The sequence below is a fragment of the Myotis yumanensis genome, unplaced genomic scaffold (genome assembly GCF_028538775.1).
Source record: "Myotis yumanensis isolate MYYU_CA2020_CCGP unplaced genomic scaffold, mMyoYum1.0.hap1 SCAF_12, whole genome shotgun sequence".
Lineage (NCBI taxonomy): Eukaryota > Metazoa > Chordata > Mammalia > Chiroptera > Vespertilionidae > Myotis > Myotis yumanensis.
The window spans coordinates 3,738,704-3,765,353 of NW_027223763.1; the positions used below are offsets into that span (position 1 = coordinate 3,738,704).

The 26,650-nt window shown below is 64.8% G+C and overlaps 1 protein-coding gene across 1 annotated transcript; it reads left to right on the plus strand.

Annotated features, from left to right (window-relative positions):
* The first annotated feature begins 283 nt into the window (after positions 1-283).
* On the plus strand, positions 284-26,142 carry FIBCD1 (fibrinogen C domain containing 1). The gene is made up of 7 exons (XM_070430011.1): positions 284-694; positions 7,766-8,245; positions 11,676-11,835; positions 12,238-12,374; positions 20,704-20,800; positions 22,572-22,751; positions 23,157-26,142. The coding sequence occupies exons 1-7, from the start codon at positions 623-625 to the stop codon at positions 23,414-23,416; spliced, it is 1,386 nt and encodes a 461-aa protein (XP_070286112.1). The 5' UTR covers positions 284-622; the 3' UTR covers positions 23,417-26,142.
* The last annotated feature ends 508 nt before the right edge of the window (positions 26,143-26,650 follow it).

A 26,650-nucleotide genomic window follows, 5' to 3' on the forward strand; every position in this document is an offset into this window, starting at 1 on the left:
AGGAAGTTTGCGAGGGGGCGCCCCGGGGCGCTCAGGTCCCCCAGTGGGCGGGCGAGGGCCGGGCTGCCCTCCTGCTGGGCCCGTTCTGCCTCCTTTATCCTGGCCTCGTGGGGGTGGGAAGTAACCACCGCAGCCTGCGGGGTGTGTGCGTGTGAGTGAGTGTGAGTGTGTGTGTGTGTCTGTGTCTGTGTGTGTGCGAGAGAGAGGGAGACCCGGGAGCAATAAAAAGCAGAGAGTCCGAGACAAAAAAAAAAAAGACGCGGAGACTGAGGAGGAGGGAGGAGGGAGGAGGGAGGAGGAGGGCGGAGGCAGAGGAGCGCGCTGGGGAGGTGCGGGCGCGGAGCGGTGGGCAGGCGGGCGGCTCTCGCGCTCCCGCTCTCACCCGAAACACACACCGCGCGCACATACACACACACACACACACACACACACACACACCGCGCGCGCACACACACACACACCCCTGCAAACGCACTCCCGCTGGCCCGGGCCGCCCCGCGCGGGGCACAGAGGCGGCGATCCGGCGGGCGGGCGGGAGGCGCCCGGAGCCCGCGCCCACCTCGGATCCTTTGCGCGCGGCAGCCGCTCGGCGCAGCCAGCAGCCCGGCCGTCCTGCCGGGAGATGGTCAACGAGCGGTGGAAGACCATGGGCGGCGCGTCACAACTTGAGGACCAGCCGCGCGACAAGCCTCAGGTAGGCGCGGGCCAGGGGCGTGGGGACATCCCCGGGCCAAGCGGTGGCGGCTGCGACTGGCGGGATGATGGACGCCCAGCTCCCGGGCGGAGTTTGGGGGGCATCCCCGCCAGGCTCGGAGGCCTGGGGAAGGGCGGGCGCCCTCCTCTCCTTCTACTCCGGAGGAGGATTGAAGTTGGGGTTCGGGATGGGGCAGTACCCCTGCAGGAGGGCCCCCTTGTGCGTCCAACAGTCCCCGGTGTGCGCGTGTGTCTGGGGGCCCTTTAAGTTCACAAGGGGACCAGCCCTGTGGTTGGCTGAGTGATCTCTCCCGAGTCTGTTTCGTCACCTCTACAAGGGCATCTTAACCACCTACTAAGCTGAGTGCCACCCTGTGCCAGGTGCCTGGCACGGTCCCCTGAGCTTCAGGACCAAGACTTGACCCCCTACCCATCTCCTCTGAATCCTCACACTGTAGCTCCCCCTCCCCCCAAACACACCGTAGAGGATCAGTAAGCATCTGCCTCCTGTGGGAATGCTGCCCAGTGAGCCCCCAGCTTTGCAGCCGGAGAGCAAGGCTCAGAGACGCTGCCCCTGCTGCGGCCACACAGCTCTGCGGGGACTCCCACCAGGGCCTGTGAGCTCCAGGTCTGTCCAGGCCACCCTCCCTGCGGTCTCCTCAGGGGCAGTGGAAGTGGACAGGCCTGGAGGGGACCCGGGGCTGAGCACCGGGAGAGGGTGAGGGCAGAGCTCCAGGCTGGTCAGAGAGGGGCTGGCAGCAGGAGCTGTGGGGAGGCGCAGCCCTGGGGCTGCCCCAGGCCAGGCCGCCGAGGGACTGGGGCAGGACAGCGAGAGGAGGCCCGCTCACCAAGGAGAGGAATTAATGGGGCTGCCCGTTTTAAATTTCAAATTTCTCCCAGACAGATGTCATTGGGGAAGGAACAGTTCGTGTTTTCGCGGCAGGAGGGGGGCGGCAGGGGCGGCCGCCACGGCCCCTCAGTGTTGGCAGCAGCGACTGCTCATTCTGCCTGGAGCGACTGCCCTGGTGTGGGTTCCCGCGCTCTACCGTTGGCAAAGCCCACTTCCCACAGCAGCCTGGCGACTGGGCAGGATGCGCATTCCCCAGGCACAGAGGGCAGGTGGCTCAGAGTGGCAGAGGCGAGTCACAGAGCACGTTAGCGGGGAGAGCAAGGCTTAGAAGCCAGGCTGACCCCAGGCTCCCCGTGCCTCCTGGGTGGTCTGTTCCCTGCTAGGTCGGGTCCACACCCAGGCCATCCCCAGATAGCCTTCTCTTGCTGAAATCTGACTCTCTCCCCTCTTAGCAAGAATAGTCTTACCTTCTAGACGTGTCAATCAAGGCCACCCCCGCTGGGCCATTCTTCCTTTTTATTAGCCCCTTACAGGTACCGATTGCCTGTCGTTTGCCAACCCCTGGTTCCACACGAGGCTGTCCATTTCCAAACCTCTGTTGTCTCATCTTGTTGGCGGCACTAGCTCCCCAACACACACACACACACACACAGAGAACCCTTCCCTTAGGGAAAACCTACCACATGCCTCCTCCTTCAGGAAGCCTTCCCTGATGCCCAGAGGTATTTCGCCTTTGCTGCTCAACTGCCTTGTGCCCTAGCCCTGAATCTCTCCTCTATCAGGAGCTCCTGTTGGACACATGCTCCTTCTGTGCCTCCAGCCTGGGGTCTCCCCCAGGGCCCAGGCTCCTGCCCTTTGGGCAGCTCGGGTTGGGAGCTGAGGGATATTGGTTGAACTGAATGGCATGAAGCCTCAGCCAGGAGGAGCTGCGGGAGAGGAGCCGGGCAGGGCTGCTGTATCTCAAAGGGAGGTGGCTCCTGAGGCATCTGTTTGGAATGTGGCGTCAGGGCCTCCTCGGCTGCTCCTGGGGGACACACTCCAGCTGCGCCAGGCCAGGGTCCAGCTGCCTGCCCTTTGGCATCAGAGGCAGCTGAGGGCTGTGGCCCGGGATCAAACACTGCCTCACCCCCAGCTCCTTCGTGCCCCAGCATGTAGGCGGCTGTGCACTGTGCCCGCTCCAGGCTTGTCTGAAGCTTCGAATAAGAGGCGAGGCCTTTCCTGGGCCCTTTGTCAAAAGGGAGAGCCTTGCCTGGCCAGGGTAGCCCAATGGTTGAACTTCATCCCATGAACCAAGAGGTCACTGGTTCGAATCCCAGTCAGGGCACATGCCCGGGTTTCGGGCTGGATCCCCAGTAGGGAGCGTGCAGGAGGCAGCCGATCGATGTTTCTCTCTCATCGATGTTTCTATCTCTCCCTTCCCCTCTTTCTAAAATCAATTTAAAGATATTTTTTTTAAAAGAAAGGGAGAGCCTTTATGGCCCAGCTTCCCTCCAGGCCTGTTCCTTCCCCGGGGCCCTCCTTCTAGTTCATCTGGGCCATGGACATGCTGTGTGAGTCTGGGTAAGTGACTCCCCATCCGGGTCTGGACTTGACCATCTGTAAAATGGATCCACAATCCCTGCACCCCCCTCACTTCATGAGGGCTGCTTGGAGGGTCACATGAAGTAATGGTGTGTTTTTGCAAACCGTAAAGCATTGTGCACCCTCCAGGGGGTGGCTCTCACAGTAGCCTGTCGCCTTTGGCAAACTGTCAGTGTCCGGATCACCCCTCTGCCCACCAGGAAAAGGGACCTGACCTCCCAGCTCCCAGCTGCAGGCCCTCTCCCCTAATCTTTGGGACCCAGAGTTTGAGCAGAATAACCAGCCCCTCACTCTAGGGATCTGAGCTCCTTCTCTTCCAGGGCCAGGGCCTCAGAGTCCAAACCCAATCAGGAACCGTTTGCCCAGGGGTGGGCTCCTGGGGGAGGCGACGGGGACTCCCAGACCTTGGCCAAAGTGTTCTGCTCTCTGAGCCTCAGTTTTCCCGTCTGCAAAATGAGCCCCGCTGCGGGGGTTATATGCAGGTTCCAGCGGCAGGAACACAGTACAGACCCCATCAGCCCACCAGGGAGCCCCTGCTGAGCCCCGGCCCACACACCAATCGCCCCGGTTTTTCCCAGCTGAAGCCCCACAGCGTGTCTCCATCCTGAACAGCCTGCCTTCGGCCGGGCTGCCCCTGGGAGGCGGGGCTGGGAGCGCTGTGCCTGGCCTCGGCCTCCCGGCCTCTCCCGGAGGGAAGCACCCTCCTTCCTCCTGGTACCAGGAGCCTGGGCTCAGGCCACAGGCGCAGCCGTCACCAGTTCCCTTCGGTAACAAGGAGCAGGCGGTGGCGGCTGGACAGGCTGGGCTGTGAGGCCCTTCCTCGGAGACCCCTCCCTCTGCTGCACCCCATGTCCACTTCCGGAGGCTGGGGGCTCAGGAGGCAGCGGGACAGATGCCGCCCGCAGTTGAGGCACCTCTGGGGCTTCACGAGCCCATCTCGTCCTCACCAGAGCCAGGACTCCCCGAGCAGCCTGGCCGTGGGCCGGCTGGCACTGGGGGTCACACAGGGGACAAAACCATGTCCCTCCAGTTGGGGCAGCAGGAAGCTTGAACCCGGGGCTCCTCTCCTGCCCACTTCCGGGGACACCTGCCCGGCCTCCCGCTCCTCCCCACTGGAAGGGGGGCCTGTGTGCCCCGCCCCGCGCCTGGCAGCCAGCAGGGTGCATGCCCGCTCCCCCACGGCCAAGGCTGACTCAGGCCGCACCCCGCGGCACGCTTGGTGCTCAGGCCCAAAGCCCCCATGTTATCTCGGGCAGATTCCTTTGCAAGGCACGTACGTGGCAGCCGATAAGTGCGCAGCACTTCATGTGTGAGGTGATCTCGGAAGACTAATTCTCCTCCGCTGAGTGGCGCATTTCATCTCCAAGTTCCATTGCTGCCCTGCCCCCGGGGGAACCCCCTGCAGCTTTCCTGAGCCCCTCCTCTCCTCATGACCCTGCCTTCCGGCCAGGGACCTGGGCTTGGGCAGAGTGGGTGCCGAGAGGGCCGGGGTCCTGGAGACACGGGGACTTGGCCACTCTGCCTCGCCGGCTGGACGTAGGTGCTCGTCAGTGGGAGGAATGGCTCTGAGCTGACGGGGAGGGTCCTGGGGACCCGGGAGGGGCCTGACCAAGACCTGCTGGTGACACAGAGCTTTGTCTCGCAAACCCCGGTCCCACCCCAGGCAGAGGGCGGGACCCTGTGGGGTTGCTCAGCGAGCAGCCTGGGCACGGATGGTGAGATGCCAGAGTCACCCGGCCCTGGGTTCAAGCTTTGGCTGGGCCATTTGCCTTCCGAGTGACCATGGGCAACGTCTTCTCTCTGAGCCTTGGTTTTCCCATCTGCAAAATGAGCCCCCCTTGCAGGGAAGTGTTTGCAGGTTCCAGTGGCAGGAACACGGTACAGACTCAGAGGACAGCAGTGCAACGCGGTGCCCACCGGTCCGGAGGCCACTGACCACGGTGACTGGGGGGCTGGGACGTTGCCACATCTGTGTCAGGCCATCGGAGGCGGCCACAGGGTCAGAGGTGCCCTGCCGCGGGGTCCAGGGCTCAGCATGGATGTCATGGGGCTCTGCCCTGCCAAGCCCTAGAGGTCCCAGGGCCTCCACATGTTCCCCACGCCAGTGTGGCCAGGGGAATGACCCAGTCTGCCTGCTCTTCATCCACCCAACAGCCAGCCCCTCTGTGCCAGACAGCGAGCAGGTGCCTGCCCTCGGGGGGCTCCTGGTCCCGGGCACATCTCCTGGGCCTGGGGTTGGCGGCCCCCGAATGCCAGCAGCCTTTATCCCCCCCAAAGGGATCCGTGCCCCCCAAAGACGGTTAACAATCACAGCCTATGGGACAAGTGCTCCCTCAGGGCAGGGCAAGGACAGCTCTCCACTACAGCCTCCTCAGGGCCTGGCCTGGAGCCTCGCTCATGGGGACACAGTGAACGCCGCTGGATGTGTGGATGAATGAATGGATGAAGTCAAAGCAATGGCTCAGTGATAAGTACCACTGAGGGGGCAGCACAGGCTGTGGAAACATGAGGAGGGGCCCCTCCTCAACTGGGAGGAGGGCTGAGGAAACAGAAAAGGGAGGCTCCCTGGAGGAGGCAGCATCTAGTTAGGCCAGTGGACGAGGAGCAGGAGGAGCAGGTGCGTCAGGCGCAGCACGCAGCCTGTGCAGAGCTGCCGAAGGACAGCCACCGTGGCAGGTCTGGCTGCAGTAAACCATCTTTTATGTGTGGAGCCCGGGGTGGATGGCGCCACTGGGGCCTGGACAGGTGTGGAGAGGGAGGCCTGGAGCGAGTTGGGGGGCAGTGTGTCCCCATCCCTGCAGGTTCAGGCTAGGGCAGTGACGTTCAACCTTGTTCATCTTCATGGCACACATAAACTAATTATTAAAATTACGCGGCACACCAAAAAAATACTTTTTGCTGATCTGACAAAAAATAAGTATAATTTTGATTGATTTACACACACACACACACACACACACACACACACACAAATGGTACAGTAATTACCTATCCTTTTTGCCCCAAAGTGGCTTTTTAAAAAAATCAGGTGCCTATACTTGTATATAAGGATTTCTGGTACCAAAAATTAACCAGTCACACACAACCTTATTATTCGACCTGCCCAATAGATGCAACTCTATTATATGACCTACACATGGATGGGTCAAGACAGGGCATTCACACCGACAGCTAGTGTTGTGTTGGCTTGTCTATTTTTCTTTTCTTTTTTTTTTTTTTTTTTGACAATCTAAGGGAAAAATGTCAGTGTCCCTGACTAGCCAGGCATTGCATGTTTAGGGGATTCTTGAGGCACCCCGGCTGAAAATCGCTGGGCTAAGGAATTCTCTCCCTCATCTCACCAATAACGCCGGTGGCTTCCTGGGGGTCTGCGTGCCCCGGGCCCTCCCCCGGACCCAGCCTCCCCCCCATGGCCGGCAGCACGCTCAGGAGTCAGTCCTGCAGCGTTTGCGTTTGCGGAGAAGAGGCGGTTTGCGCTCCCACATTTCCTCACAATGAGCTCTGTTGTGTGGTGTGAGAGGACGCGCTCTATGTCACTAAGCAAGCCAGCAAGCTGTCAGTTACAGCTGTAAGATGCACCCCAGCGTCAGAGATGTTAAAATGTGGAAAAAAGAGAGAAGGTGGGCCCGGCACCAGCCACACACAGAAATAGCACTTTCAGTGGAAAATAAAAACCCCGGCGCTTCCTGCTGCTCCGTGCCCGCTGACCAGGAGGCAGTAAAAGCCACTGGTATTCCCTGCCCGCGCCCATCGCGCCAGGAGCGGGCCAGGCGCCTCGTGCACTAACTCATTTAAAGATGCACCGAGTCCAGAGAGTTGAAAATGTGGGGAAATTTAGTCTTTAGGGGGCAGGAGGCTGGGGGTCTAGTCTGAGCTCTGCTTCTAATGTGCTGTGTGACCCTGGGCAAGCCCCTGGCCCTCTCTGGGTCTCTGTTTCCCCAGGCGTCAGGTCAGATGCTCGGCGGCCTTCTCCAAGCTCCCTTTGGGCCGTGGCAGACTGGGTCCAGTGAGTCTGGGTTTGCCATTGTGTCTCGGTGCTGCCGGCTGCACTTGGGGCCCAGCTTCCTGTGTGGCCAGCGCCCCCTGCGTCCAGAGCCCAGTTCGAGTTCTTCCCTGGCCCGCCGCCTCCATCCTTTTCCTGGTCTGGGAGTCACAGCTGCCCTGTCCCCAGCCCTGGCCTCCTGAGAAGGAGGGGGCCTTTCCCACCTGAGCGGTTCTCTGCCCCGGGGTGTTTGCTCTGTGGAGAGCAGACCCCGAGGGCTCACTGGGGAGGACGGTCCTGCCCTGAGCCGGTGGAGTGGGGCAGGGCAGGCCCAGCGACAGGGCAGGGTCACCCTCTGCATTGGAGTCCCTGTTCTGCCTCGGTTTCCCTCTCCATCCTCTCCAACTCTGTGTCCGGCGTCTCTCGCTCTCTCGCTCTCGCTCTGTCTTTGGGGTGGCCCCTTCTCTGTCTCTCGTCTCTGTCTCTGTGACTCCCTTCCCTGAGAAGGGCCCTCCCTGAGCCTGGTCCAGAGGCCCCGACTGGGGCTGCCGGTCCTCCTCACAGGGGCAGAGCTGCAGGCCCGGGTCTGCCCTGATGCTGCCTCTTCTGTCTCCTGTCTGTCTGTCTGTCTGTCCCTGTGTCCCTGTGCCTGGCTGCAGCGGCCGAGCTGTGGCTACGTGCTGTGCACGGTGCTGCTCTCCCTGGCCGTGCTGCTGGCCGTGGCCGTCACCGGGGCCGTGCTCTTCCTGAATCACACACACACGCCCGGCACGGCCCTCCCGCCCGTGGTCAGCACGGGGCCGGCGGGTGCCAACAGTGCCCTGGTCACCGTGGAGAGAGCCGACAGCTCGCGCCTCAGCATCCTCATCGACCCGCGCTGCCCCGACCTCGCCGACGGCTTCGCCCGCCTGGAGGGCGCCCAGGCCTCCGTGCTGCAGGCGCTGACCAAGCGCCAGGCCGAGCCACAGCTGGTGGGCGAACAGGACCGGGAGCTGCTGGACACGCTGGCTGACCAGCTGCCCCGCCTGCTGGCCCGGGCCTCGGAGCTGCAGGCGGAGTGCGCGGGGCTGCGGAAGAGCCACGGCGCGCTGGGCCAGGGCCTCGGTGCCCTGCAGAGCGAGCAGGCCCACCTCCTCCAGGTAAGGGGCAGGGTCCCAGCTGGAGGGCTTGGCGGGAGGGTGGGGTTATTGCTACTGTGTGCCAGCCCTGTGCTGGGCACGGAATGCCCTTGGCCTCACTGATTCCCCCAATGCCCTGGGACCAGGGGCTATGGGTATTCCTGCAGATGGGCAGATAATTTATTCGTGTGGCACCCCTGGCACCCAGCAGTCAGGGCTTCTGGGGCCTTCCAGGGGCTCAGTGCAGGTAAGATGCTGGGAAGGCTGATCATGACCTTCAGCAGCAAATTGAGGTTCAAGGTCAGTGGCAAGCCCTCTCCCGGTGCTGCCACATGGCCAGAGAGAGCGGCACTCACTCCCCAGATCTACCCTTTTCACTGCCCAGCTGTCCAGGGAAGGAGGGACCAGTGAGGGACCCAGCAGCCCCTCAGCCTGCCCACCACACCCTGAGCCAAGCCAGGCCCCAGGCAGCACCGACCAGGTAGAGCTGGGGGAAGTTTCCAATGCTGACCGCCTGGAGCTCAACAGGAACTCCCCGCCTCCGACCGAGGTTTAGGGGCCTCTCATTGGTCTCCCACCACTTTCATTGGGAAAAACAGGCCCAGAATGGGGCAGGGGTTCCCCCAGGTACAGTGGCCAGGTCAGTCCTGGCCTCTGACCTCCTGGCACCCGGCCGAGCCTCTGCCTGCACCCCGTCGCCCTGTGACTCGGGTCCTTAGAGACTAGGAGGCAAGATCCGCCCCTGACAACAGCCCCAGCCCCTTCCGGACACCGGGAGGAGAAGGCGTGCGGTCACCCCACGGCACCCGAGCAATGGCTCTCTTCCTCCCCCGAGGCTGCAGCTGGAGGACTCACAGTCCTCGTCACCTTGTCTGGGTGACTGATGGGAAGGCGGCTTCCCTCTCTGGTAATGGGGGTGGGGGGGTGCTCAGCTGCCACAACAGCCCTCTGCACATCCCTGTTCCCCATCAGCAGGGCTCAGGGGACCTCCAGAATTCTGGGTGACCTGGTCCCCCACCTTGCTCTCCACGTGGCTTGGCCCCTGGTCAGCCAGGCCTGGCCCACAAACGCCTCACCTTCGGGCCGGGGTGGAGGCTGGGGACGGGCCTGGGGTGTCCCATCCACCTGAGAGGCCGGGGTGCTCCTGCGAGACTGATGGCTTTCCTGGGCCCAGGTGGGTCTCTGGCCCCTCTGACATGTCCTTCTCGAAGCCACGCTTAATGTGACGCATCTCCCGGGACCCAGGTGGTCTCGGAGAGCGTGTGTCCTGCGGAGCACGTCGCCTGGCTGCTAGCTCCTCTCCACGCTCCCAGGACCTCAGCCGGTCAGCCTGCACAGGTTTCTCAAAGCAGTGCCCACGGCCCCCTCAGAGCCACCAGAGCCGCTGGTGAAAAGGCACATCCGGGACCAAACCCCAAACTCCCAGGTCCCCACGGCCCAGACGCACCAGGGGACACGCGCACACGACTGAGGCCCCTGGCCCGGGAGGTTCAGCCCGCTGTGGGGCCTTGGGCATGTCAGGTGCCCGCCCGGGTGGGTCTCCTCACCTGTAAGACGGAGTAACAGTCCTCACCTGGGAGGGCGCCAGAGCCCCTGACTCACAGGGCTCAGCCGGCCCCCCGCCCCCGGCCCTGGCTCTACGCATCAGCATCGCTACGGTTACGGCGGAAATATCTGAAGTTGCAGCCGCGGGAGCCCCGACTGAAAGCCCCTTTACACAGTCCTGACAGACCCCCGCGAGCTAGTTCCGCCCGTGTGCCAACAGGCAGGAGGCAGGGACCGTGGCCCCATTCTAGGGAGGGGCAGACTGAGGCTCCGCGTGGCAAGTGCCTCATCTAAGGGCTGCCAGCAATTCTGCTTTCACTGCCGCCAAAAGCTGCCGAGTCCTCCTTAACGCATCCGTGCAGCTCGGCCAGCAGGGACCGACTTTCCCCATTAATTCGGGGCATGTTTATATGTACGTTTTAACTTTAATCATTTTCTGGTCTAAACCGAGGGCTTCCCTGCCTTTGGCAAGAGTGGGTCGTGCCTGAGTTTCTCATGAGTTTGCATCGTCTGAGAAACATGGGCAGAACCCTAGGGACGTAACCAATGAGCCGGGTGATCTCTGCCCCCCACACCCCTGCTCTCCACCCCCACCCCCGGGGCTGCCCGCATCGCTCTGCGGTTCCGCCGTGAGCCAGCCGTCTACGCTAGTGCCCAGGGAGAGACCTGCCAGCGGGAGAAACCTTGCCCGCAGCCCCACCTGCCCATCCCCGTCGCTCCCCCAGGCCGCGGCCCTCACTCAATCACCTGCTCAGCAGAGGAGAAGCTGACAGCAAATAAAAGCTTTGCAGGCCCTGCTTCTGGACAAGCCGAGCGGGGATCACGTTCAGTAAACTGCCGGCCAGTGTCCTCCTATTTCCCTTCCTCCAACGGCTGTTACCTGGCAGGTGACAGGCTCCTTCCCTCTGGCTGGCTGCTGGCCGCCCTGCCCGGGCCCTGCAGCCTCCTGGAGCCTGAGGAGGGCAGGCGACAGACCCCAGACCCTTCCGGAAGCAGGCCCAGCTGAGGCCCCGGGCACAGCCCTGCCCTGAGCTGCACACCCCTGGGCCTCGGTCGTGGGAAGGGGGTGTGGGCGGTGGGGAGCATACCGAGGGCACCAGCTGAGCCTCAGGCCCCGACACAGGCTGCCACGAACCCGGAGACACGGGTCCCATCACTCCGGCTCACGTGGGGGGGGAGGGGGGGGGGGAAGCTGAGGTCTGGGAGGGTCGGCTGCACTCCCAGGTCCTGAGTCAAAACCCAGACTCAGCCCCGGAGCCTGGGCCCAGCCACTGCCCTCACCCTGGGCCCCGCACAGTGATGGGGACGGGGCCTGAGGTCATTCTCGATCGGGGGCCTCTCCTTCTGGACCTCAGTTTCCCCAGTTATAACAAGAAGAGGACAACTCCAGTCCTCCCTCCTGGCAGCTGTGGGTGAGGGGAGGCGCTGGACATCCGAGAGCCGTGAAGTCAAAGCAGGGCTCGTGGGGGGTGTTGGGGGGGAGTCCAGGGTCCCCCCTATTGTGTGCGGATCCAGCCCTCTGCCTTCCAGGCCTTGCGGAGATCAGAGGAGAAGTGGGGTGAGGGAATTTGGGGACCTGGAAGGTGCCTGAAGAATTCACGTAAAGAGGCGCCCAGTCCCGAGTCCCCTGCTGTGGGCCCCACACTGGGCGGGGCTTCCCCACAGTCATCACCGTCCCGTCCAGGTCCCGGTCCCGTAGCGGCTGGGCCAGGGAGGCCTTGTTAGCCGGTTTCAGGGTTCGGTGCAGTCAGTCCCAGTCGCACCGTGGGAAACGGGTGAGTCAGGGTCTGAGCCCAGCTCCCCCCGAGGCCAGGTGCTGCCTCCACAGGCTTTGTTCAGCCCCGGCCGCCTGGGATGGGCCAGGTGTCGTGCCTTTGCCCCCTCTGATCCCCCCTGTGCCCCACAGCTTCTCTCCGAGAGCCAAGGCCACATGGCTCACCTGGTGAACTTGGTCAGTGACCTCCTGGACGCCCTGCACAGGGACCGGGGGCTGAGCCGGCCCCGAGTCAAGGCCGACCTTCAGAGGGCGCCTACCCGAGGATCGCGGCCCCGGGGCTGCGCCAACGGTGAGTGGGGTGAGGGGCCGCCTTCCTTGGGTGACCTGATGCCCAGCTCTGCCCCCCCATCATCCCCCACTGGCTGCGCGGATAAGGAAACAGGCTCCATTTGCCAAGGGCCTCCTGCTGCCGGCAGCACCGGGAGCCCCAGCCGCACCCCCTGCTGAGCCCTCCCCAGCCCCACCCGGGGCCCATTGTGCCCATTTTCCAGATGAGGAAAGCGAGGCTCAGAGGTTGCTCACTCACCCAAACCGAGAACACCCAGGGAGTGGCCGAGCCAAGGTCTGACCCCACCGCTGGGTTCTGGAGCCCAAGGGACACCAGGTGGACAGACAAGGCAGAGGCCCTGGGACAGCGGGGCGGGCAGGGGCCCTGGCGGCGGCCAGCCACCCTGACGGCTCCCCGTCTCAGGCTCTCGGCCCCGTGACTGCCTGGACGTCCTCCTGAGCGGGCAGCAGGAGGACGGCGTTTACTCCGTGTTCCCCACGCACGACCCCGCCGGCTTCCAGGTCTACTGCGACATGCGCACGGACGGCGGCGGCTGGACGGTGAGTGACCGGCTTCCTGACGGGGCCGCTGGGGGGACCAAGGCCCTGAGCCGCGGTGCTCTGAGTAGCCTCCCACCCTTGGCCCGGCCCCGCCCAGTGCCTTCCGGCCCCACGGCCCTGCCTGTACTCTCACCAAGGGGCTCCCCGCCATGACACCTGCGCGTGGAGGCGGTGAGCTGACCTCGGGGCCGCTCGGGGCAGACGACAGACCCCTTACCTGTCGGCGGGTCCCAGCAGAGAGGGTGGGGCTGGGTCCCCGGGGAACCTGTTGCTGACGGGAGTCCAGGGCGATGTGTGTGGACGCTGGCCTTCCTTCGCGTCATCCTCGCGCGCGGAGGAGATTAAAGGGGACGCGGCTGCTGGGAGCAGAGACTGGGGTCCCCTGGCGAGGAGCCGGCTGCCTTCCTCGGGCCTCTGGGTCCTCCTGGGTGGGATGTGGGCGCGAAGAAGGGTCCGGACGGGCAGGGGGCGGGCAGGGCCGTGACTGTCGCCAGGGGCGGGAGCGTGGCCGTTGCCCCAGGAGCTCTGACGTCACGCGCAGGCCTGGCGTGGCTCTGCCCGCCGTGGGAGCGTGGGCAGGTACCTGTTCTCTGAGCCTCCGTTTCTTCGGCTGTGAAGTGGGGACACCCGCCTGCCTCACTGCCAGGCCTTACCCACGAGCAGCCAGAGAGGCTGATGAAGCAGAGAGGGGTGGACTGGAGGGAGGCCGGGCCGGGAAACCAGCTGCCCCCCCCCCCCCAGCCCGCCCCCGGCCAGGAAGAGAGCCCCAGGCCCAGCCAGGTCACCGGGTGCAACCCCGCTGCCTCGGTGCCATGTGGGGGAGGGGGGCATTACTCACCTGAGGGAGAGCGCCGAGGCTCCCCGCAGGCCCAGACAGACAGGCGGACCTCGGCACCTCCTCGGGCTCCGGGGAGAGATTTACCAGCTGAGAGCGCTTTTGTTTTCCTAACTCAGAGCATCTGAGTTATGGTGTTTGCCTCTGGGACCCTCAGCGGGAAGAACCGCACCAACTACCAGCCAGAGCCCGAAAATCAGAGTTAAGGTTCGGACAGACTTAATGAAAGACCAGACGCCGCCGCACCCTGTCTTCATCCCTGCACCGAGCCAGTCTCCCGGGCGGGCACTCAGGAGGGGGCCGGAGGGGCAGTTCCTGGGTGGGAGGGGCAGTTCCTGGGCCGGAGGGGGCAGTTCCTGGACTGGCTTCGGGGCCTCAGAGGGGAGGGGATGAGGCGGGCCTCGGCCTCCCACTCAGACACCCGGCTGGCCCGGGAGAAAGGCTCAGCTCTGCTGAGAAATGCTTTGGCGCCAATAAACGTTAATATCCATTTGGGCTTCCATCAAAAACACCCTTTCCCAGGTCCCTCTGGGCATCTGTAGGGATCGCCCCCTGCACGCGGAAGCGCTCAGAACCCCACTGTTGGTGGGAGGGGGCTGGCTGCCCCCCCATCAGGTTCCCGGTCCAGCAGCCGAGCCTGGAGGCGCTCCCGGGGGGGGAGGGCGGGGGGGGCAGGGCGCTGGGGTGGACACGCCAACCAAGCTGCTTCCCGGAGCCAGAGCCCGGCGCTGAGGGGGGTTCAGCCGGTGGCCGCCTCAGGGACGCTTCACGGTGTATGTGCCGCCGCCCCGCCCCGCCCCTCCAACCCCGGGCAGCCGGCCTGCGGCCTCAGAGAGGGCAAGGGCTTTGTCCAAGGGCACCCAGCAAATGAGCAGCCAGCCGGGCACACCCAGGCCTGAGGCTCAGCCTCCCGCAGCTGCGGAACTGAAGGTCGCACAGCGGCGCTCACTGATCTCAGCCCCGCCACTGCCAGGGGGCCAGCAGGAGCTCCTGGCCTGGGGCAGCTGGACACCCTGCTGCGGGGCTGGGGGCAGGGGGAGCCCAGAGGAGAGCCCGGAACCCAGCCTGGGGCGGCCAGGAGAGCCCGGGGATGGGGCCCCGGTGCGGGGGGATGAGGCGGGCACAGTGTCCCAGGCGAAGGGAACACACGTGGGGGGCCAGCAGGCAGTGGGGGGCTTGTCCTGGGAGCACGGTTTCCCGCTCGGCTGGGGTATGGAGCTTCTGGAGATGAGGCGGGGAGGCAAGCGGGGGGGCGGGGGGGGTAGTAGTGTGGGCTGCGCTGGTGGGTGAGGAGGTGGGCTTTCTCCTGAGGGCAGGAGGGAGGGCCCAGGGCCGTGGGCCGAGAGGTGCGCTGGGTGTGGGAGCAGTTCCAGGAGCGTGAATTCCGTGGGCCCGGGATCCCTGCCGCAGACTGGGAGCCACCACGTGGGAAGGAGGCCGGGCATGGCTCCGTGGGGTGGGAGGGCCACAGGGGCAGAGAGACACGCCTCCAGGTGGCCTTTCAGCCGATGTGGCCGCTGCTCTGGCTGAGTCCCAGCCTCCTCTCCACGCTCACGGAGGCCACCGCGGCCCCGGCCACACACGGTCACGCTGAGTATCAAGGCCCCGTCTGCACCTGGCGTGAGCACCCACCCCCAGCCCTGCCCCAGAAAAAGGGGGGAAGGCAGGAAGGACCCCCCACCCCCGCCAACCTGTGACCCTGGGCTCGGGCCTCCCTCGCTGGGCCCAGCTCAGCCACCCCGTCCTGTGGGAGGCCTCCCGACCGCTCGTCCACCCTCCCGCTCCTTGGCACCCGCCACAGGTGTTTCCTGTCTGGGCCCGGCCAGGTTTGGGCGCCACGGCAGCCACCCATCATCTGGTGGCCGCTGTAGCTCAGGGCTCCCCGTGGTCCTTGCTGGCCGTCCGCGCTAAGTTCTTGCCCAATGAGTGACCCCTGGCATCTCCCGGCAGCGTGACTTCGCCTCTCTAAGCCTCGCTTTTCCCGTCTGTTAAATGGGGGCGGTATAGCGCCGCTCACGGTGGGGAGACACAGAGTCCTCTGCAGGCTGCTCACCTGTGAGGGGCCGGAGGGGGGGTGACCGGGGACCCGCGCCACCTGCAGTGTCCTTGAGGGGAAGATGCGAATAAGTAGAGGCGAAATCTCCTCACTTGGAAGGTGGTGCACGGGACTAGGTTGGTTTCCAGCTCCCCTCCCCTCGCTGTGTGACGTCCCCTCCTCACTGGCCAGCAGGGTGGCCTCTTGTCTGGCTCAGCCTCCTCGCAGGCCTGGGAGCCCAGTGGCCGTGCCCAGGGCCTGGGCGGGTCTGGGTGTTGGAAGGCACAGCCTGCCCTCAAGGAGGTCTGCCTGTCGGGCGCTGCCACCCGGGCCCCATTGCTATGCCCTCGTCTCTGCAAAATGACCAGCCGGGGCCCCAGAAATCATCTGGGTTCAGCCTCGCATCTCCCACTGCATCTCAGCCCCTGCGGGGTCCCCAGCGCCAGAGCCCAGTGGCCCAAAGCCCCGTTCTGCACGGTGACGGCGCTCTGCAGGCATTCTATGCTGTGCGAGGCCATCGCTCAGAGCCCCCGGATGGCTCCACGGAGGGAGAAGCCCTCCCTTCCCTTCCCTTCCCCTCCCTCCGAGCCCCATTCCCTTCTGCCTGAGCTGCCCGGGAGGGAGGGTGGGAGGCAAATCCTTCCTGGGCTTAGAAAACATCAAAGGAGCCACCAGCCAGTCCAGCCGGCAGTGGGATCAGCTCGGGGAGAGATGAGCTGCTCCCGGCCGCCCCCAGCCTGAGCCCCCAGGGCTGCGGCCAGTCCTCCTTGTCCCAGAGGCTGTGGCCCAGGGAACCTGCTGTGACATCAGGGGCCCCTGTGTCCCCCAGATGCACCTGCACATGCTCCGGGGAGTCCTGGAGCCTGACCATGGCTGTGACAACACCCCCACCTGCCCTTGGCCCACCTGCCCCCGCCCAGAGCAGTTGGGGTATTTCAGATTTTGAAGGTCGCTGGGGTGGTGCCCGTGGAGGCTTGGCGGTGCCTTGGCACTTGGTAAGTGGCAGCGGAGTGGTGTGTGCCAGGCGCTGGCTGCCAAGCCTGGGGAGCGTGACGGGGAGCCAAGCCCAGGGGGGCCATTTGCAGTCAAAAACAAGGCGGGGCGGACTCCGCTTGGCAGCTGGTTCTGAAGGGGAGGTAGGAGATGTTGGTTAGACCTACTGTGTGCCGCCTGTGTCCCTGCAGGGCAACAAAGGCGTTGCTGATGGTGTAGAGAGAGGGAAACTGAGGCTCGGAGGGTTGTGACTTCTCTGAGATCACGCGTCCTGGGAGAGGCAGAGCCGGGGTTTGGGCAAGGCCGGCAGGTGTCCAGGCAGGACTGCAGCAGCAGCTGCGTCCCAGGAACGCGGGCAGAGCCTCCCCAGGGGCCGCCTTTGAAGGGCTGCGTTCGCTCGCGCATCTGCGGTCTTTGTTCTTTAGAAACGAGAATCCGCCTCTGCCACAGCCTCCCCCACTTCCCCCAGAATCAGAGGCTGGTGGCCGCCAAGCGACACCCCAACACAGTGCTGCCAGGACTTGGTTTCCACCGGCTTCATCAGAGTCGAGGAAAAATCCCGATGCTGCCTCCTGAGCACCCTCCTAAGGTGGCAGGGACCCCCTCTTCTAGGGTTCGGACCCGCCCAGTGCCCACCCATTGGGCCTCAGCAACTCTGACCACCTGCCCAGACCTGCTCATCAGCCTTTCAGCTGAGCACCTCCTCCTCCAGGAAGCCCTCCTGGGTCCCTCCCAACCCCAGTGGATGGCTCGTCCTCCTCTGCGCTCCCAGCAAATTCAGTCACAGTTGTTACCACGATGGGACGCTGTGTATCAGCCAGCACAGCTGACCGTCACCAGACCCTGGTGAGCAGGGTCTGCTGCATCCCCACTTTACAGGTGAGGAAAGTGAGGCACAAAGATGGAAGGAACCTGCTGGGTGGGGAACCCGCCACGACCCAGGTGGCTCTCCCTGAACCGCTGGCTTGTGCGTCCATGGCTCCTGGGCTCTGAGCTGCCCCAGGGCCAGGGTCACCTCTATGAGCCCAGGGACACCGCACGGGGCGGGACGGCAGCCCTCTCACAAGCCGGGACTTAGATGGCCACACTGCGTGCTGTTAACTGGAGTCCGGATAGAAACTGGGCCTCCCAGACCAGCCCAGGTCGGGGAGGGAGCAGCTAAACATGCAGCCGTGCTGGCCCGGGTCTGCAATGAAGGCCAGGCGGGCTCACAGGTGGGGGAGCAATGTTCCATCCCCTCGGTCTGTACTTGTGCACCTTCAGCCCCCTCTTCGGGCCTCAGTGGGTCCAGCACCCCAGCCTCGAGGCACCCCAACTCTGCAGAGGGATGGGAAATGGGAGCACGAACCCCCTCCCGGCCTGAGGTGACCCCAGAACCAGGCTCCCGCGCTCCGGCCGCCACCGCCGCCCTGCTCTGGGCACCGAGGGACCAGGTGAGGAAGGGACCCCGCAGGTGAGGAAGGACCCGGACCTGGGGAGCGTGAGCCGGCTCCCCGGAGCCTGTCTGACAAACAGGGACAGCCAGCGCCGTCCTCCCCTCGCCCGGCCAGTCCTCCCTTTGAAACCGGCAGCACCATCTGCAGGAGCACGTGGCTCCCTTGGCTGAGTCCCCTCGGCGGTGGCGGCGGCACTTGGAAGGCGCCGGGCGGCTGGCTTCAGAGGCTCTGCACCAAGGAAACCCGCTGTCTGTCTTCCCACGTGTGGCACCTGCCAAGGGGCCGTGGCGGCCCCAGCATCTCTCCGTCCGTCGCTTCGAAGCAGGACTCAACGGAGGTGCCCCAGGGGCTGAGCCGATGGATATTTTGCCTCATAATTATTTTGTTCCCCTACGTTTCCCCCCTCTTTTCCTGAGGCAGGACCCATGTCCTGTGGGCAGCAGAGGTGGGGGAGGGGACCCGATTCTTCGCCCGCCTCCCTCTCTGTCCTGCCTCTGTGGCTGACCCTTGCTGTGCGTGCAGGCCTTGGGGCCTGGTGACGGCCTGCCACCCAGTGTCCCTGAAACTGAAGCCACAGCTGCAGTCCGCCCTGCGCTTTGACAAATCCTCCCCGCTCACCTGCGAGCCCGGGGACCAGCAGACGCCTGGGCGCTGGCACTGGCCCGCACGCTGCGCTGGGTCGGCTCCAGGGCGAGGCCGGGGCTCTGAGTCTGAGAGCCGGGCCGGCCGCTCGGTCACTGTGATGGCGCCCAGGGAGGAGGACAGCCCGCGGCAACGGGCGGCAACGGGTCGGGATGCGTTGGCCGGCGGTGAGATCCATGTGACGGGCTGTGACCAGCATGAATTTTTCAGTCAGAGTGGAATAGAGTAAAACAGGATAGAAAACACCGGAGCCGTCCCTCCCAGGGGGGCAGGTGCCATCCAGGAAGCTCCCGTTTCGGCAGCAGCACCAGGGAGCGTGGGTCACATCCAAAGCGCACGCCCCGGGTCAGCACGCCGAGCCGCCTCTGCAATTCCTACTTCCTAACAGGAGTAACAGGAGAACAACAACAATGGCAATAATAATACCAGCCGCTGTGCCGTTAACTCCTAGCTGAGGCCTTGGGAGGCAGGCTTCTCAGTGGGAGAGGAAGTGGGGCCCAGAGGGGACAAATGCCTTACTCGGGCCACACCGTGGGGAAGCGTGGCCAGCAGCCTGTCCCTCCTCACCCCGCCGATCAGTCCTGCTTCCTGCCTGGGGGTCCCCAGAGCCCAGGCTTCTCCCCTGTTCCTCTGCCCCAACGGCCCTGGCGGGGAGGGCCCTGACTCGGTTTCCCCAGCCGGCACCTGGTGCAGAGGTGCTCGGCGGGACATTCGAGTGAATGGCAGGGGCCTGGGACAGCTCTGGGAGGAAGAACGAGGGAGACAGAGGGGAGGAGAGGAGACCCTGCCATGGTGGGCTGCTGTCTCCAGTGGCATCTTCCTAGGACTGATGTGCCAGGCCCTGAGCTTTTCCTCAGTGAACGGCCACAGCCTGTGCGGGAGGTGCTGTTGGGATCCCATTCTACAGATGAGGAAACTGAGGCTCAGGAGGGGAGTAACTCCCTGGTGCTCTGGAGCCCAGGTCCAGAACCAATGCCCAGGCCTCCTTCCAGATACCACACACACACACACACACACACACACACACACACACACACAAGCAGGCTGCCTTCTCCTCCTCCTGGGGGAACGGGAGTGGGGGTGGGGGGAGGGAGCCCCTGAGCTGCTGCCTGGATTAGCCTTGCAGTGGCGGGGCGGCGTGCTCAGGGTAGCAAGTCTGCAGCTGTCAGTACCCCTCCACGCCTCTCAGACCCTGGGAGCCTGGCGGGTTTCCTTCTGCAGAGGCGGCCCCTCTGACCACGTTCACACGGCAGGGCTGGGCCAGGTTTCAGGCCCTGGAGAAAGAAAAAGAAAAAGGGGTGTGCCCTCCCTCCCGCTGCCTGAGGTCAGAGCTGCCCAAATGCTGAGACTGAAGGGTCCCCAGGGAGGGGCAGGAGCACCGGCGGGCACACCTGCACCGGGCGGTTCCGTTCCTGCGGCGGGAATCAGGCTGCTTAGTAATGAAACTGGCAGGTCGCTGGCTCCGCAGCCAAACCTCACCCCTCGGACGGCCCAGGTGGAGGGGTCGGCGGCCGGGCTGCGGCCTCAGCGAACGAGGAGCAAAGGCTTGTTGGACAGAAACGTGGGCGTGGGGCGCGGGAGGGCCTGTCAGCGGATCTGTGCGCACTCGGGCGGCTCTGGCCGGGACCAGCCTGGTACTTATTTCAAAGCAATTTAACCGATGGGACTCGCGACTCCCAAACCAGGAATGTTATTACACGAGGAACAGAAGCCGCCGGGCTGCTCATCGGGCACCGAGTCAGCCCAGCGGCTGTGGACCCCCCACCCTCCCCCGAGGTGCTGGGGGCTCTCGGTTCCCCAGGCCCCCGCGGACCCCTCCCTGCCCGCGGCGTGGGGGGCGGGTGGGGATGTTTAAGAGCAGAGGAGGTTTAAGAGCAGGAGCTTGGAGGCCAAGCCTGTGTGTGTATGTGTGTGTGTATGTGTGTGTATGTGTGTGTGTGTGCGTGTATGTGTGTGTGTGTGTGTGTGTGTGTGTATAGACGGGTGAGAGGAGGACAGCAGGGGCAGGGGACAGGAGGGGCCGGGACAGGAGGGGCAGGGACAGGAGGGGCAGGGACAGGAGGGGCAGGGACAGGAGGGGCAGGGGACAGGAGGGGCAGGGACAGGAGGGGCAGGGACAGGAGGGGCAGGGGACAGGAGGGGCAGGGACAGGAGGGGCAGGGACAGGAGGGGCAGGGGACAGGAGGGGCAGGGGACAGGAGGGGCTGGGACAGGAGGGGCAGGGACAGGAGGGGCAGGGACAGGAGGGGCAGGGAACAGGAGGGGCTGGGACAGGAGGGGCTGGGACAGGAGGGGCAGGGACAGGAGGGGCTGGGACAGGAGGGGCAGGGGACAGACCTGGGGCCAGGGTGGGTGGCGCCAGCACTCCATCCCCACCTCCCGTTGCAGGTGTTCCAGCGGCGCGCAGACGGCTCGGTGAACTTCTTCCGCGGCTGGGAGGCCTACCGGGACGGCTTTGGCAGGCTCACCGGGGAGCACTGGCTAGGTGAGCCCCGCCCCCACCACAGGGGCCCTCCCCCCAGAGCAGCCAGCTGGTGGGTGCTCCAGGCCTGGCCCCCCATGGCAGCCACCGCCTCGCACGGCTGGCTCCCAAAGCTTAGGTTCACGTTGTTACTACTGTTACTTACTCTCTACCTTCAAACTCGGTATTGAAATTTTGAGTGTCCAGCATGTTTGAAGTCTAAAGAATAACATCCACTTAAACCTCAGAACTGAGGCCCTAGATATCTGGGGGCGGTTGTGGCTCCAGGTGAGATTTTTAAAAATTCTTACATGTTTGTATTGATTCTAGAGAGGAAGGGAGAGGGAGAGAGAGAAACATGGGTGGGCTGCCTCCTGCAGGCCCCCTCCTGGGGATGAGCCTCGAACCCAGGCCTGTGCCCTGACCAGGAATCGAACCCGACCCTTTGGGGCAGGACCCCCACCGGCAGGGTGGTTTGGGTGTTTTTTTTTGAGATATAATTCACGGGGTCAAAGTGCACAGGTCAGCAGCTTGTATGTACTCACAGGGTTGTGAGCCATCACCACCATCCAATTCCAACCAGACCCCGGCCCCCCGAGCAGTCACCCCCATGGGTGCTGGCACACAGTAAATGCACACGCGGCATCGGAACAGTGCGTTCCGTCCTTGGCATGACCTCCCTCTCGCCCCCACAGCACACCTGCCCTGCTCCGCCTCCCGCACGGGCATCTGGGACCCTCCCCAGCGAGCCTGGGGTGGCCTGGCAGGAGGGAGGAGGTGGCAGCAAAGGTGTGCGGCAGGTGTGAGGGGGTGGCTGGTGGCAGCACCCATCGCTTGGTCCTGGTGGGTGGGGTCCCGGTGTGTGCCCGCTCCCCTGCGTGTGGTGGGTGGTGATTGAAGCTGCCATTTGCTTAATGTCTGTTTCCTTCGACCTCGCTCCCCGCCCCCTGCTGTGCCCCTGGCAGCACACAGGCCTCCCGCAGGAGAGGCCAGGCCCCGGGGTGGACTTCACGGCCGGTCCCCACTCAGACGCACCTCCTCTGTGCCCGGCCTGGCACCTCACCCCCCCTAGGAGTGGATGAGGAAACTGAGGCTCAGTGACACACAGTGTGTGTGTGTGGGGGGCGGGACCTGCACAGGATCCACGTGCTGGAGCCCCCCAAGCTCTGAGTGTACCCTGAACTGAATGAATGAAAGCAGGGGCAGGATAGGGAGTGGGGAGAGAAGCTTCTAGGTGGGGAGACCTCCCCCTGCCCCCCCCCATCTAGGTGGGTGTGTACAGGGAGAGGGTGGCCAGGTGGAGACCCTGCTGTCACATCACTACCCGCCCCCCCAGGAAAGGCAGGCAGGAGGGATGAACCGTCATGGGTGCTGGTCACTGGCGAGGTGTTTAGCTAAATGGCCTTTTCACCAGGAGGTAATCAGACGGGCAGGGGAGCACCTTGAGTGCATGGGGGGGGGGGGGGCGGCAGGCGGCCTGAGATCGCAGGATGGGCATAGGAGAGCTCAGGCCGGAGGGGCAGAGAGAGGGCAGGAGGAGCTGGGCCAGGAGGTGTGAGTGTGTGTGTGTGTGGGGGGGGGGGGGTACAAAGCCAGGCCTGGAGGCAGCAGGAGACACGGACACCCCTTCTTCCTCTCCATTCATCGAGCGCCTACTGTGTACGGAGCCCCAGCTCGTGGTTGTCCCTTTCTGTCACCAGCCACATGCGCTTAGCTGCTGTTTCTCCCTAGTTCTGGGGGTCACCTCCTAAGCCCCCCCCCCCCCCCGCACTCTGCATTCTCTCCCCCACTCCAGGGCTCAAGAGGCTCCACACGCTGACGGCCCAGGCAGCCTACGAGCTGCACGTGGACCTGGAGGACTTCGACAACGGCACGGCCTACGCCCACTACCGGAGCTTCGGGGTGGGCCTGCTCTCCGTGGACCCCGAGGAGGACGGGTACCCGCTCACCGTGGCCGACTACTCGGGCACGGCAGGTAGGGCTCCAGCTTCGGGGGGGACGGCGGCCCACCAGCCTCCCCACCGGGAGGACAAAGCCCTGCAGGCAAGGCTTCCCCCTCCACTCCTCACCGTCCTCCACATCCCAGCTGGTCCGCATCCCAGCTGGAGTGCTCCCTGTGCAGACCAGGGGCACCTGGGGTGTGGGCCCCGCTGGCCTCCGGAGCGAGGCGCCCCGGTCCTCGGGGCTGGGTCTTCCTCTGAGGCCGAGGCGAGAGAGCAGGGGAGGGCGTGTGAGGAGGGACAGCCGGGGGGACCCCAGGGGGGCGCGTGGGCTCCTGGGAGCTGCATGGACACCACGTGTAAACTGGAGGGCATGTGTGTGCACGCGCGTGCCAGGGGTGCATCGTGCCCACGGGCCTGAGCGCGCCCGTGTGCCGCAGGGGACTCCCTCCTGAAGCACAGCGGCATGCGCTTCACCACCAAGGACCGCGACAGCGACCACTCGGACAACAACTGCGCCGCCTTCTACCGCGGCGCCTGGTGGTACCGCAACTGCCACACGTCCAACCTCAACGGGCAGTACCTGCGCGGCGCGCACGCCTCCTACGCCGACGGCGTCGAGTGGTCCTCCTGGACCGGCTGGCAGTACTCGCTCAAGTTCTCCGAGATGAAGATCCGGCCGGTCCGGGAGGACCGCTAGCCCGCCCCGCCCGCCGCCCGGCCCGCACCTCCCCCTCATCCCCCTCCCTCCCCGGCCCTGGGTCCTGCTCTGTAGTCGCCAGCCCGGCCAGCTGAGCGCACTGCCTTGGGGTGGACCAGGCCACCCCCGACACACAGCCCCAGGGGGTGAGACTGCACATCACCTGCATCCCGTCCCTTCACCCCGTCCCTTCACCCCAATTTGCCTCTGATGCAGGGTGGGGCCAACGGCCCACAGTTCCACCCGCCCAGACTCTGGCTGCTGGGCTGGCTGTCTTCTCCGGGCCTGGAGTCCGCACCGGCTCCCGACAGCCCCTCCACTTGGCCAGTCCAAACACCCAGCGTTTGGGGGCACAGGGAGGAGGGGACGGCACCCCTGGAGCGCCACCCCCCCCCAGCAGCAGACAGAGGAATGCTCAGATCTGACTGGGGTTCGGAGCCCGCCTCCGCTGGTCCTCCCGACCCCCTCCCTCATTCCCATGGTGCCTGGAGATCCCCGCCCCCCTCAGGAGCCCTGGGGAGCTGCTGGTGCTGAGGGTGCCCATGGCCACCTGCTGGCAGCCACCCATCGCGCCCAGGCCAGGCTCTGGCTCAGCGCCTGCCAGAACTCATCCCCCAAGATGGCTGAGGCCGGTGCCCTGAAGTCCCCACCCAGCCACCCCCTGTCCCTGCAGGCCTGGGGGGTCCCCAGTGCCCTTGGCTGCTGGGGAAGCGGGAGCGCTGCCCCACTCCCTTCTGCTGGTGGGAGGAGGGGACAGGTCCCAAACCACTGGTCTGGGCGTGGACGGGCAGGGGCTGTACCTCCCCCAACTTCCAGGGACTCCCGGATCCTGACTCCCGAGGGCCAGGCCTGGAGGGTGGAGGCTGGACTTGGAGGAGTTTGGTGGCTGTTTGCCCTTCTGCCCAGAGACTGCCTTCGCGGGGAGGCCGCCCCCTGCTGGTGGCTGTTCACGCTGCCACCTCGGTCAGCAAAGGTTTGTTGGATGGACATCTGCTGCGGCCAAGGCCCACCCTGGTGCTGGCCAAGACCAAGCCCCGCCTCTTGGCACTCAGCTCCAAGCAGAGATGGCCAAGAAACGGGCTTAGAGCCGGTGTGACCAGTGACAGAGCAGCTCAGAGACAGGCAGGACCAGGGATGGGGGATTTGAGGACCACACTCGACCTGAAGCGAACCCTCTGCTGGCCTCTCTTCCCATCCTCTGGATATAGAGAGCCAGCCCCACCCCCCACCACCACCATAGGCTGCGGGACCTCCAGCCAAGCAGCAGAGGTGGGGGGACCCCGAGTGCTCGAGCTGGGAGCCCCTCCCCAGCAGCCGCCAGCCTCGCAGAGCCAGCCGCTGTGTGGAAAGTGCCAGGTGCTTTCTGATCTGTCATCAAACAAACGCCCAGTGAGTGATGTTCGGGAGGCTCGGGGCTCGCCAGGGCCTGGCGGAGGAACTGAGGTGCCACAGCTCGGCCTGGCAGAGGGACGGGTGAGGGCGGCCAGCCTGGAGACACCCGCCCTCCCTGCTCAAGAGCACCAGCCCCACTCGCAGCCCAGGCCTGGCATCACCAGGGAACGTGGCCTGGCCGAACACTGGCTGAATGGGCATGAAGCCCATCGTGGTGGGGACAGCAGGCCAGTGCCCCCCTTCCCAGAGGGCACCCCTACAAGGCCGTGCTGAGCACAGGCGGGCCCCGTGCACCCACTTGGCCAGGAGGCTGCCGTGAGCGAGGCAGGCCAGGGCCGAGGCCTGGAGGAGCCCACGCTGTGGCGTCAGCGGGTGGCCACACAGGAGTGACCACAGGAAAACAGACGCTGGGAGAGCCAGTGGAGGGGGCAGCTCCACCGGGACCTGAGAGTGACAGACAGACAGACGTGTGCAGATCACCTAGGACTGTGGTCGCCGCGTTAGAACCCCAGTTTGATGGTGGGGAGCCTGTGGCCCTGCTGTCCCCTGTCACCTGCCCCGTGCCTCCCTCCTTCGATGAGAGGAGCCCACAGGAAAGGGGTGTCCACACTAGGCTCTGGAGGCAGTGCACACCCCAGATTCTGCAAGTTCCTCCCCGAGCACAGACAGGCTCTGGGGAATCGCCAGTGGCCTCGGGCCTCGCCTTCCGAACTCCGGATGCACCTGAGTTAAACCAGAGGCCACCCGCTGGGCTGAGCTCCGAGTCCTGAGGATGGACAGACCTGGGTTCCACCCTGACGACCACAGCGGTCAGCAGGCGACAAGGACAGCGCTGCGAGCAGTTCTCACGTTGCATCTGCAGCCGCGTGTAAATAGGTTTTACGTTTGTTTGGGGGAAGAAGCGGTATCGCCAGTGCCCACCTCTTCCTGGCCCTCCACCCGCACTGCCTCCCTCAGCGCACAGGCCTCTGGCTGCCCAGCTGGGGCCAGAGACCCGGGAGCCGCGAGGCCTGTCCCCCGGATTCGGAGGCCTGGCGACGAGTGTCCGCAGGAACTGCCGGTTGCATCCGCTGTGTAGGGGGACGCGAGCGAGGACCGCGAGCTGTCCTGTGGAGTTTGAGGAGCAATGTGCCGGCAGGAGGACACGTCAGTGGACACACTGAGCCCAGAACAAAGGGTACTAGGTCCTGGTCCAAGTGGCCAAGGCGCCCGGGCCTCCGTTTCTTCATCTGCTGCAGGGAGAGGGCTGTTCCCAATCGCCAGTGGGCCAGGCAGCTGGCAGGACCCACAAATATGGGGCTGAGCTCTGACTTGGTGGGACTTGGGGGGTGGGCAGCGGGGGCCCTGGGCTGGCCCTGACCACAGGGTGGCTGGGTGGGTGGGAGGGAGCCTGAGGGCCGGCAGAGCTGCCGACGGACGAAGACTGGTGTGCGGCGGGCGCCAGTCTGGGCCGAGTGCACTTGGCGTTGTGTCCCCGTCTCCAATAAAGTCTTGTGGTGACCTGGCCCGGGCCTCGCCTCTGAGCCTGCTCGGAGCCCACACGGGAGCACGAGGTGGGTCCGGCACCATCTCCCACACAGCGTGGACCCCGGGGGCTGGGCTGCGGGGTGACCCCGGCTGCTCTACCTGTGCGTCCCATCAGGCTCCCCGGGGTGACAGATGATCCCTGTGGGTCCCTTGTGGCTGGGCCTGGAGTCCTGAGGAGCTGCGAGTCTTAAGAACAGCCCCTAATGGCCATTTATTCATAAATCAATTTGAGGCTTAAAGACAAAACGGTCCCCTGAGCTTATTTAATAAAAGCCAGGACTTCCCGAGTGCCGGCGCGGGAGGCCCCGAGTGGGT

What these genes read in the sequence shown, in the direction of transcription:
- FIBCD1 (XM_070430011.1), top strand. Translation starts at nt 623, where the DNA reads ATGGTCAACGAGCGGTGGAAGACCATGGGCGGCGCGTCACAACTTGAG. An exon ending in AGCCGCGCGACAAGCCTCAG is followed by an intron (nt 695 to 7,765) that starts GTAGGCGCGGGC and finishes GCCTGGCTGCAG; the next exon opens with CGGCCGAGCTGTGGCTACGT. An exon ending in CACCGGGGAGCACTGGCTAG is followed by an intron (nt 20,801 to 22,571) that starts GTGAGCCCCGCC and finishes CCCCCACTCCAG; the next exon opens with GGCTCAAGAGGCTCCACACG.